The sequence below is a fragment of the Lissotriton helveticus genome, chromosome 3_1, assembly GCF_964261635.1.
Source record: "Lissotriton helveticus chromosome 3_1, aLisHel1.1, whole genome shotgun sequence".
Taxonomy (NCBI): Eukaryota; Metazoa; Chordata; class Amphibia; order Caudata; family Salamandridae; genus Lissotriton; species Lissotriton helveticus.
In genome coordinates, this window is record NC_136061.1 from 159159045 (window position 1) to 159171475 (window position 12431).

The 12431-nt window shown below is 45.0% G+C and overlaps 1 protein-coding gene across 8 annotated transcripts in view; it reads right to left on the reverse strand.

Moving 5' to 3' along the window:
- LOC144822215 (uncharacterized) overlaps window positions 1-12431 on the reverse strand; it is a 512171-nt gene that overhangs the window by 42704 nt on the left and 457036 nt on the right. The window contains exon 5 of one of the 8 annotated variants that reach the window (XM_078679459.1): window positions 2024-2091. The exons of 6 other annotated variants lie outside the window; for them this stretch is intronic. In XM_078679459.1, coding sequence (XP_078535585.1) covers window positions 2083-2091 — 9 coding nt within the window. In that variant the 3' untranslated portion in view covers window positions 2024-2082. Of the gene's footprint in view, window positions 1-2023; window positions 2092-12431 lie in introns of those variants that run through there. One more of the 8 variants, XR_013608581.1, reaches the window with a different exon arrangement.

Sequence of the window (12431 nt, forward strand, 5' to 3'; positions counted from 1 at the left end):
TGTGAAAATAGGTTACTAGTTGTGGGGTGAAACCCTACTCAAACAGCAACTACAATCCTTGTCAGGGTGAGGCACAAGCAAACCCCAAATGAACCTGTGCTCAACCTTTTGGTAGATTGGCACATCGCAGTCAGGCTTAACTTATAGGCATTGTGTAAAGTATTTACACAAGAAAAATCCCATACCAATGTAGAAAAATAGAGCAAAATTTAATAAATAAATATAGACTAAATGACCAAAATTCAATCAGTAGAACCGAGATAAAAGAATGAAGTGAAAACAAAGCCAAAAAGTTAGTAGCGCCACTCATGGCTATCTAGTCATTCGAGACCATAAAAAACTCACAAGCTTAGGCCAATAGCAATACAGTGCTGGTCGTATATAGGGACCAGGTTAGTCCAGCCTAAAAGTTATCTCCTTAGTCCATTTTAAAAGGTCCAGTTCGCAGTGGATGGGGCCGTGAGCAGCAGAGAAGCATTGTGAATAGTCGTCGATATGGCGCAAAGAGCAGGCCTGGTGTTGCAGACAGTTGTGGTTGTGACACAAAGACACTGTTGTTGTGAGTGGGTGGGTCGGAGCATCGCTGTGGCACTCTGTGAAAAGTCGATGCTGTAGCACGAAGAGTCGGGTTGATGGAACTCTGCGCTGTCGGGCTTTGCAAGCAACAATGTTTTGGTGCCGATGGGCCAGATCGTGGTCATGAAGAGCCCAAAAAATTTAAATCAGCCTCTCTGAGTCCACAAGAAGGGTCCAGTACCTGAGGAGCACTACTTGGGGGTCAGGGGCTAGTACAAGCTGGATGTGAGTGCTGGTTCAGGTGGTTGTGATACTGCTATGTCCCTGTGGTTCTGAACAGGAGGCCAATAGATTAGTCCTTGGAGTCATTCTGGGAGTTCTGAGTGCAGGTCCAAATCCCTCTGGTTCAGGCAGGAGTGCAGCAGCGTGGGTATCCAGAAAGGTAGCAATCAAGCAAGGCAGTAGCCCAGCAGGGCAGCAGTTCAGCAGCGTGGCAGTCCTTTCAACAGCACAGCAGTTCTTCTACCTGGCAGAGTCTCCACTTGTAAAAAAGTGTACTAAATAGTTGGTATCTGATATCAAATATTTATACCAGGTGGCTCCTTTGAAGTGGGAAAAACTTCTAGAAGTTTCCCTTTGAAGTGCACATGGTTCCTGCCTTCCCTGCCCTAGCTCCAGACTAACTACTGGGGTATGTAGCCCTTTGTATGGATGCAGGACACAGCCTATTCAAGTGTAAGTAGGGCTGTGTCCAGCTCCTCCCTTCCATCCTGCCAGTGATGGCCCATCCAGGCACACCTAAGTTGTCTATTGTGTATTGCTGTTTAGGAGGACTACACAACGCCCAACTCTCGGCTACACCACGTCCTTGACCCAGGGACAGGCAGCAGGCATTAAATGGCAAAGGCAGAAAAAGGCCAACTTTTTAAAAGTGACATTTTCCAAACTGTAATTTAAAATCAGATTTTACCATTAGAGAGGGTTTTTAATTTCAAGTCCAAAGACACCATACATGAACTGGTTAACTGCTCCCGTTTGGTAAATTACAGCTCATTAAATGTAATAAGGTAACTCCAATGCTATCCTGTGGGAGAGGTAGGCCTTGCAGTAGTGAAAAGCAAGTTTAAGAGTGTTTCACAACCAGGATATGTAAAACTTAAAAGTACATACCTAACATTTTGAATACACTGCACCTGCTCTCTGGGCTGTCCAAGGCCTACCCTAGGAGTGACATATGTATCAAAAAGAAAAAGGCTTGGGTCTTGCAAAAGATTTATTTTGTCCCTTAACAGTACACCAATCAGTGTACTCAACACAGTACGCACTAGTGTTGGACCCTATTTAGAAATTCAAAATAATATAACAACCAATTATCTACTTATCTTTACATTTAATAGAAGACCAACTACAAATGTTTACAAAGCTTCACTATGACATTATCTTTGTACTAATGTACATATACGGCTAACAATGTTACTTCACAGTGTGTATGCAAACATCGTTATACCTTGAATGAAACAAAGCTTCTGAACAAATCCCAATGCATTTCAGGTTATTCACCCTTCTTCAGGGGAGCTGTAAATGTAAACATAGCGATCATATTACTATTGTACTGAAACAGCACTCATTTCAGAAACAAAAAGAAGCAAGCATTTGCAATGCAATAGGTCTCGCGTTTACGCACGTTTAAGCCATTGGCATTGTAAATGACAATGACTTTTTTGTTTTAACCCCTTCGCTGCTAGGCCTTTTCCCCTCCTGTGCTAAGCCTTTTTTTGGCGATTTGGGGTAGTGCGCGCTTAGGCCCCTGTAACTTTTTGACCACATAAGATATCCACGCCAAATTTGCGTCATTTTCTTCCAACATCATGTGAATTCTAAAGGTGCCCAGGGTTTGTGGATTCCCTTGGAGGGGTCCCAGAAATTAACCAAAATTCAGTGACATTTTTGTTTTTTTCAGAAAAATGGGAAAAACGGGCTGCAAATGAAAGCCTCTGGGTTTTTCCCTGCAAATGGTATCAAAAAAGGGTTTGTGGGGCTGAAATCTCCATTTTCTCAGCTTTTAGGGAATGACAGTCTTTTGTCAGAGAACCAACATTTTTCACACAGGTGTGGCATTTTTCTTGGACATAGCCTATTTTTGCTATTTTTAGAGCTTTCCACCTCCTTCCAGTTAATGGTAGAAATGAGTTTGAAAGCAATAATGGATCCTGGAAAGCTATACATTTTCGAAAAGTAGACGAAATTCTAAATTCAGAAAGGGGTCATTTGTCTAAATCCATGAAGGTTTCTTTATAGAAACTAACAGTTAAATATTGGAATAATTGAAAATTTGTTGAAAAAAACAGCCTCGTCTCAACGTTTTCACCTATAACTTCTTGTAATTTTGACAGCTCTTGGAAAGCAATATACCGTTACATCCGTTAGACCTTCCTGGTTGTGGGGATATATAGGACTTGTAGTTTCACCAAGAACCCGACGAACCCAGATCCAAAAACTGAGCAGCAACTTGCAATGGTATTTTTTTATTTACTGGGTATAGAGCACTGTTTCTTGGAAAATGTATACATGGAAAAATCTGTATGAAAGACACCTATGTATTTCTAAATTGGGTACAAATTATAGAGTATAGAAACAGTATATAATTGCACATTTTCAAAATTGTGAATACTCATACTAGCATGAGAATTATTGGTCATTTTTGAAAAAGATTTTTTTTTTACACAATGTCTTTCATTGGGAAGGGAGAAATGCATGAAAACTCAATTGGTAATAACAGTTGATTTACAAATCTGAATTACCCTAAGTCTCCCGATAAAAACGGTACCTCACTTGTGTGGGTCGGCCTTGTGCCTGCGACAGGAAACGGCGCAAAATGCAACGTGGTCACACCTCAATTTTGCAGTTAAAAATTGACCCTTTTATGGCAAAGTGCCTAGCTGTAGTTTTTGAACCCTAGCTCTGCCGGCACCTAGGGAAACCTAGCAAACCTATACATTTTTTAAAACTAGACACCTAGGGGAATTCAGGATGGGGTGACTCGACTGCCTACCACTAGGTTCTGTTACCCAGAATCCCTTGCAAAGCTAAGAAATTGTCAAAAAAAACCGCATTTTCCTCACATTTCTGTGGTGGAAAGTTCTGGAATCTTCGTGGATCAACAAATTTCCACCCACCCAGCGTTTTCCCGGGTCTCCTGAAAAAAATGGTACCTCACTTGCCTGGGTCTGCCTAGTGCCTGCGACAGGAAACAGCGCAAAATGCAACGTGGTCGCACCTCAATTTCGCAGTGAAATTGTGCCCTTTTTGGGCAAAGAGACTACCTTTTGTTTTTGAACCCTAGCTCTGCCGGCACCTAGGGAAACCTAGCAAACCTATACATTTTTGAAAACTAGACACCCAGGGGAATTCAGGATGGGGTGACTCAACTGCCTACCACCAGGTTCTGTTACCCAGTATCCCTTGCAAAGCTAAGAAATTGAAAAAAAAAACAAATGTTCCTCACATTTCTGTGGTGGAAAGTTCTGGAATCTGCGTGGATCAACAAATTTCCACCCACCCAGCGTTCCCCCAGGTCTCCCGATAAAAATGGTACCTCACTTGCGTGGATAGGCATGGTAGCTGCAACAAGAAAAGGTCCAAATCGTACGGTGGAGAATTTAAAATACCCTATAGCAAAACTACCTTGATTTTTTTTGGGGGGGGGGGCACCTGAGTTTTTGGCCTGGGGCTCGGCGGCCATCTTTGGAAACTACCAAACCCAAACAGTTCTGAAAACTAGACACCCGGGGGAGTCCAGGGAGGTATGGCATGCGTGGGTCCCCCAATGTTTTCCTACCCAGAATTCCTTGCAAACCTTAAAATTAGGTAAAAAAAATCACTTTTCCAAACTTTTTTGCGTGAGATCTCCGTGCCGGCAAAAATGTCCTACCACCCAGCGTTCCCCTTGTTCTCCCGAGTAAAATGACACCTCACTTGTGTGGGTGCCCCAAAGCAGAACAGGCTAAAAATGAATTTTAAAAAAATGTAGTATTTAGGTTTGACAAATTAAGCACCCCACCTTAGTCACAGGCCTTTGGCCCACCCACACAAGTGAGGTATCATTTTACTCGGGAGATCAAGAGGAACGCTGGGTGGTAGGACATTTGTGCCGGCAGGGAGATGCCACCCAAAAATGTATGGAAAAGTGTTTTTTTTAACCTAAATTTAAGGTTTGCAGGGATTTCTGGGTAGGAAAACATTGGGGGACCCACGCATGCCATACCTCCCTGGACTCCCCTGGGTGTCTAGTTTTCAGAACTGTTTGGGTTTGGTAGTTTCCAAAGATGCCCGCCAAGCCCCGGGCCAAAAACTCATGGGAACCCCCTTGCAAAACCAAATTGTTTAGAATGAATTAAGTTTTCAATTTGAGAGCGTGCGATTCTTGGGACAATATTGCATGGAAATTGTGACAGACAATTTCAAGTTTGCAGGAGATTGTGGATAAAAAACAACAATAGAATTCACCAGAAAGACATGACCATATACTCCCATGGTTTAACAATAACATCTAAATTTAGTAAGTTATTTATAGCTACAATGTACACCTTAACAGAGTTACTCAAAAGTCAAACATTCAAGCACGGCTATCTATTCCTCAAAGACACACACATACAGGTTGGATTTGGCACGAGGGCGAGTGATAGTTTAGTACATAAAATTTTATTAACAAGATATTTCAAAAAAATGAAATGCTCTGTCAATAAATAAATGCATAAAAACCGAACCAGTGACTCGCAACTCGTGAGCTGTAAAGCCACGACAAGGCACCAACCGTTTTACAGGCCATTCACGCACCTTTCATACCTGATACAAACCAGACCATTGACACCATCCGGAAGGAAAAGCAACACATTACAACAATCACAATAAGGGACAAGGTACACCCTACTGCAGAAAGAGAAAAAAGACAATATTACTGCACAGCCATCTAATCCGCAAGCACACACACATACTGGTTGGATTTGGCACGAGGGTGAGTGATGATTCAGTACATACAATTGTATTCGCAAGTAATTTCACAAAAATGAAATACACTGCGTATAATTGAAAGTATGATAAACTGAACCACTGACTCACAGCTCGTGAGCTGTAAAGCCACGTCAAGGCACCAACCTCTTTACAGGCCATTCATACACCTTTCGTACGTGTGACACATACAAAATATTCACACCGCCAGCCGTGGACCCATCACATTTCAACACTCACACCAGCAGACAGCGCCATTCAAGGGCCCATCACTTTCACACGCCCACATTTCTGACACTGCAACTACACAAAATGATGGACTGCGTGGAGTGTCACTCAACTAGCAGTGTGTGTAGTGACCAACAGAAAGTAACTACTCACACACCGCCAGCCGAGCGCCAGTCCACCCTCACCACCATCCAAGCACCAGACCATGCACACCGCCAGCCAAACACCACTCAGCGCGCACCGACAGCCAAGTACCACTCCACACACACCACCAGCCAAGCACCACTCCACGCACACCGCAAGCCAAGCGCCACTCTACACACACCGCCAGCCAAGCACCACTCCGTGCACAGACAGCCAAGTACCACTCCACGCACACCACCAGCCAAGTACCACTCCACGCACACCATCCAGCCAAGCGCCACTCCACACACACCACCAGCCAAGCACCACTCCGTGCACAGACAGCCAAGTACCACTCCACGCACACCACCAGCCAAGCGCCACTCCACACACACCACCAGCCAAGCGCCACTCTACAAACACACCAGCCAAGCACCACTCCGTGCACAGACAGCCAAGTACCACTCCACGCACCCCATCCAGCCAAGCGCCACTCCAAAACACACCGCCAGCCAAGCACCACTCCGTGCACAGACAGCCAAGTATCACTCCAAGCACACCACCAGCCAAGCACCACTCCACACACACCACCAGCCAAGCGCCACTCCACGCACACCACCAGCCAAGGACAAATCCAAACACAACACAAGGCAAGCGCAAGAGCACGCACACCGCCAACCAAAGACCAGACCACGCACACTGCCAGCCAAGCACCAGTCCACAGACACCGCCAGACAAGCACCAGTCCACAGACACCGGCAGCCAAGCGCAAAACCATACACACCGTCAGACAATGGACACTACACGCAAACCAACATCATACTTTAGTTTTTTTTTTAAATAAAAGAGAAACAAAAACAAATTGCAAATTGATACAAATCTACTAACTCAACAACTAAATCTAAAAAGACTACACAAATGGCAATTTTGAAACTGAACAATAAGTTTTAAAGAATAAAGACCAACCAGTTCACTTTACCACTCATGGATGCTCCCAAAAATTATTTTGCGTGTGGTACAATCTAAAACAAGCAGGTACACACAGCCCGGGGTTTGAAGGGCAGTCGGGGCAGTACATACGAACCTCCTTCTGCAAACCTCTTCGCCAACAGACTCTACATCTCCGACTGGGAAAGTCTTTTGAAGTTGTAGGAGGAATTTGATCAGGAAAGTGGCGATCTTTCAATCTGGCAACATCCTCCACCACTCCAACTCTAGGAACACTTGCCTGTTCCACTAAAACAAGGCTGCCTATTACAGACTCCTAAAACTTTACAAAAGTCATCTTTGACTGGGGACAAGATTTCTGGAACACAACAAAAGCATTAAAGGTTGCCAAGTGGAAAAGATGGATAGCCAACTTCTTGTACCCAATGTAAGCCTTACGAAGAGCAGCATACGGTTCCAACCTCTGATCTACTCTGTCAACACCACCCATGTGCCTATTATAGTCCATTATGCACACAGGTTTGCGCGCTTCTGCAACTTGACCCCAAACAGTCACTGGTTCAGTGCTTTCATCATGTATTGTAGTCAACATGTAGACATCTCTCCTGTCTGAAAACTTCACAGCTAGAAGCTCCTCACAACGCAATGCACTGCACTGTCCCCGTGCAAGCTTTCGACAAACAAGTTCTTTTGGGAAACCTTTACGGTTTGAGCGGATTGTGCCACAAGCAAGTGTCCACTTTGGCCAATTCCCTGAACAACCGCACACCAGTGTAGAAGTTATCGACATACAAATGATGGCCTTTGTTAAAAAATCCACGACCAAGTTCCCACACAATTTTCTCAGTCACTCCAAAAGTCGATGGACAACCAGGGGGGTTAATCCTGGATTCCTTACCAGTGTACACCCTGAAATTAGAGACATATCCAGTTTCACTGTCACACAGCATATAAAGCTTAATTCCATAGCGTGCCCTCTTACTAGGAATGTATTGCCGAAATACCAAGCGGCCCTTGAACAACAGCAAAGACTCATCCACTGCAATTTCTTTCCCAGGATAAAAGATCTCAGGAAATAGATCAACAAAATGATCAATGACAGGCCGAATCTTGAAAAGACGGTCACAATCAGGGTGATCTCGTGGCAAAGCAAGACTATTGTCAACAAAATGCATCATCCGAAGCAGAAGCAAATACCTATCACGACTCATGACTGCCGGAAATATAGCTGTTGCCATCAAGGGACTAGTAGACCAATATGAAGCCATTGATGGTTTCCTAAGCAAGCCATTCAAAAAAGTTAAACCCAAAAACTTTTTCATCTCCTCCAAATTTGTGGGAGTTCACCGGGTAACTCTAGCGTGGGGCTTAAGGCTGGCACTGTTCACCCTCAAAAAATGTTCATCATACAAATTAGTCTGCTCTACAATCTCTGCCAAAAACACATCATCCATAAACAACTTGAAAAAATCAATAGGCAAAAAGTTTTCAGTGTTCACCCTACACCCTGGAACACCAGTAAATTCAGGCAATGCTGGCAGCACCATGCCTGGTGCAACCCAGAGGTCAGAACTTTCAACGTCAAGTCTTGCAGCCGCAGGCTGCCGCCCAGCTGCCTCTTGTCTCACTACACCAACTGGAAGTCTAGCAGCCCCAGGCTGCAGCCCAGATGTCTCTTGCCGCACTATTGGCACAGCAATGTCCTCCGCAACCACAGGCGCTTCATCCACACCAAAAGTAGCTTCATCAGCACTCAGAGTGTCTTCATCATCAGATGAAGCCATGTGTAGAGAAAACTCACTACCTGAATCTTCACCTCCCACCTCTGGCTCAGAATCAGAGTCAGTCTCTGGATCATGGTCAGAGGAAGAATCAAAAAGCATTCCAACAACTTGCTGAGCAGTAATCCGGCGGCTAGCCATTATCCTTACAAATAAAGGAGTCTGCACAAACAACTCAACAACCCCAACACTGTGCAAAGTAAGATAAAAAATGTAAGCCTTTATCACAAATATCTATATTTAGAAAAAATATACAATTCACTTACAAGAGACAACTACACTCACCAGCACCTACTCTGCAAAGACACAGCAAATAGGCAACAATATCCCACTAGAAAGAAGAAAAAAAAACTTACATCTACAGAATTACACATCAAAAACAAATGCAAAACATGTTTTACAATCACAAAAAACAGAAACCAAACATACTCGTATTACTACACACTTTGCAAAATAAACAATTACATTACAATGGAACAAAAAACAGGTCTCTTATCAAACACATGCAACTACAGAAACAGCAGAACAACAGAACCACCAGTAACGGAACCGCACACTGCAACAATCTAAAGAGAAAAAAAAACAATACACATTAGAAGAAACAAAAACAACACACATTACAACAGGCTATGTCACAGGGTATGTCACAAATGGGGTGTCTGTCCCTAAGGGGGGCAGAATATAAATCATTATAAACGTGGGCCCCCTGGAAGCAACCCTAGGGAGGGCAGAGAGACCAAATAAAGACACGGCAGAACATACTTTTGAAAACAAAAGGGCCCAAGGAAGCAACCCTTGGCCAAGGGGTCGCTCCCTATAAAAAAAAAAAACCTGGAGTCTAGTGGGCTTTTCTATCCCCCCGGGTCCAGAAACGGTAAAAAAAACAGCCGATCTGCCCCCAGGGGGGCAGAACAGTCTACAATATTTATAATGCCCCCTGGAAGCGACCCTTGCCCTAGGGGTTGCTTCCTTTATAAATATAATAAAATCCCTGGTGTCTAGTGGGCTTTTCTACCCCCCTGGGTCCAGATGCGGCCCAATAAACGGCCGATCTGCCCCCAGGGGGGGCAGAAAAGTCTAAAAAAAAAATAAGGGCCACTAGGAAGCGACCCTTCCCCAAGGGGTCGCTTCCTTTACAATTACAATCTAATCCCTGATGTCTAGTGGGCTTTTCTGCCCCCCCCCCCGGGTGCAGATCGGCCAAAGAAACGGCCGATCTACCCCAGGGGGGGCAGAAAAGTCTGAAAAATGAATTGGCCCCAAAAGGAAGCGACCCTTGCCCAAGGGGTCGCTTCCTGCACAGTTTAATTTCACCAAAAACAATCCCTGGTGTCTAGTGGGGCATTCCTGGTGCACGATAGCGACGCTGTGCGCAATCGTGCACCAGAAATGCCCTGAATTGGGACATCAGGGGAGAGGAAACACAGTTTCCTCCCCCCCGATGCCTCAAGGCACCGAAAAACGGCCCCCCGCCCCACCGGAGAGCCAAACACCAACCTTTGTCCTGGACGCGCTGGAAAGAAATGGATTCCAGCGCGTCCAGCGCTTCCTGATGACGTCGGCGCGCGCTGTGCGCGCTGACGTCACCAGGAAGCGTGGGGGGGGCCAGGGGGTGGCAGCGGAAAGTCTTCCGCTGCCACTCCTGCATAAAAGACAACGATCGATGCCCCAGGGGGGGAGCGCCAGCGCTCCCCCCCAGGGCTGTACTGATGACGGAGCGGTTCCGTCATCAGCACAGCCCAACCGATGCTGATGACGGAACCGCTCTGTCATCAGCATTGAAGGGGTTAAAACCAAAACATAAATAAAAAGCATTATCATTTGCAATGCCAATAGCATAAACTAGTGTAAATGCGAGACCTATTGCATTGCAAATGTTTGTTTAATGTTTCAATCAGGAATTGTGTGCAAGTCACACATATATGAGCACAAATGATAACATACACAAGAACACACAGACACACAATGCATAAGGGCCCACAGTCCAGCTGTTTTAAGCACATCTTATAGCGATGATCAGGTCGGGCAGGCTCTGCCAGAGTGTCCTTTGTTTTTAGAAATATACTCGCTATTTTGCACAAGACTGTATTTTTTAAAAAGAGAATCTTACTTTGCTACTTTGTACAAGACTGTTTTTTAAAATCTTGCTCTGCACTCTCTCAGCATCTCCGGTGTCCCCCTGGTCCGTCACGGCGTGTGCCGATTGGGCGGAGGGGTTAAAACACCGTACCAGCTAATCCACTCACTTCCTGGAGCTTAGGGTTAGCGCTCCAGACTCTTTGCCCCCTTGCCGCGGTCCCGCCCACTTGCTGAATAAGAGCCAGTGCGCAGAGCGAACGCGCGCAGCAGCGCGCCAAAGGCAAGCCCGTCTGCGCCCGTCCGAGCCGGGTTGCTGCCAGCCGCCAGGTACCTTGTCTATTTTATGCCCTGTTTACACTCTTAAAATTTTCTGCCGTGTAAGCACATAAGCCTTTTTTCTTAGACACATGATGGCCCAAATCCAATATACTAGTAAGAGCTCTACGCTTTAAACACAGCTCCCGGTCCTACGGAAACCCAACATCCTGCAGTACAGTCGAACAACAAAGTTGTTCCTCCATTCTTGGCCACACTCACCTGTCTATACTGTAATGCCCGGTCTCTACCCAAACACGCCCTAGAAGTATGGTCGTTACTTGATAAGGAAAAGCCAGATTTACTTTTTGTCACCGAAACCTGGTTACAGGAATCTTCGTCTCCAGACATCCTGATAGCATTACTGGAGAATTATAAAATATTCAGACTCGACCGTATCGGCAAAATAGGGGGGGCACTGCATTTATTTATAAATCTCACATTAACGTCCATGCACTCGATTCCCATCTTGAAAAATGGGGGGAAATGTCCATCACTACTATAACAATTGGAAACAAAGATACATTCAGGGTTGCTCTTGTTTACAGACCCCCAGGTGTGAGAACTCACTTCGTTGATAAACTCATAGAAGCCATAGCGCCTCATGTTCTTGCCTCAGACAAGTTTATTTTGCTCGGAGACTTCAACTACCATATGGAACAAAGCCTTAACCCACACACCAGTGACCTTACCTCTAGTATTAACTCCCTAGGCCTAAACTTACTAGAGACAGGGCCCACCCATAGGGCTGGCCATTCATTAGATCTAGTGGGTACAAACTCGCCTAGGATAGGAATCAGCCAGGTCTTTCCAGGTCTCTGGTCAGACCATTATGTGATCAAATTCCACATCACAGGGACCCCGACCAAAACCGAATGCAGTAAAGAAGTACGACTGAGTAGATCGTGGAATAAGATTAATCTGGACTCCTTCGCTGCCCATTTGTTCCCTCTTCCATCACTATGAACACCGATCCAAATAAAGCAGCAATAGACCTCGAAGCTGCAATCTCTCTGGCCTTAGATGTAATTGCACCTATGAAGGAATCTAAAACTATCTCCATAGTCTCTCCCTGGTTCACTCCGAGCCTGGAAGAAATAAAACTTGCCGTCAGGTCAGCCGAAAGGAAATGGCGAAAAACTAAAAATTGTTTAGACAAACAATAATATAAACACATTCACAGAACATACATGACAGAAATAGCAAAAGCCAAAAAAGACTATTGGGGTCACAGGATCCACCAGGCAGACAACTCACAGAAAGAATTATTTAAAATAGTCCATGAATTCACTCACCCACCGGCAGCCCACCCCCATGGTTTCCCAAGAATGGGTCAATTCCATATCCTCCCATTTTAACGATAAAATTAATGACATACACAAATCCTTTTCCCAACCCATCCCTCCTATCCAGACAACATCTTCACTAGGGAAA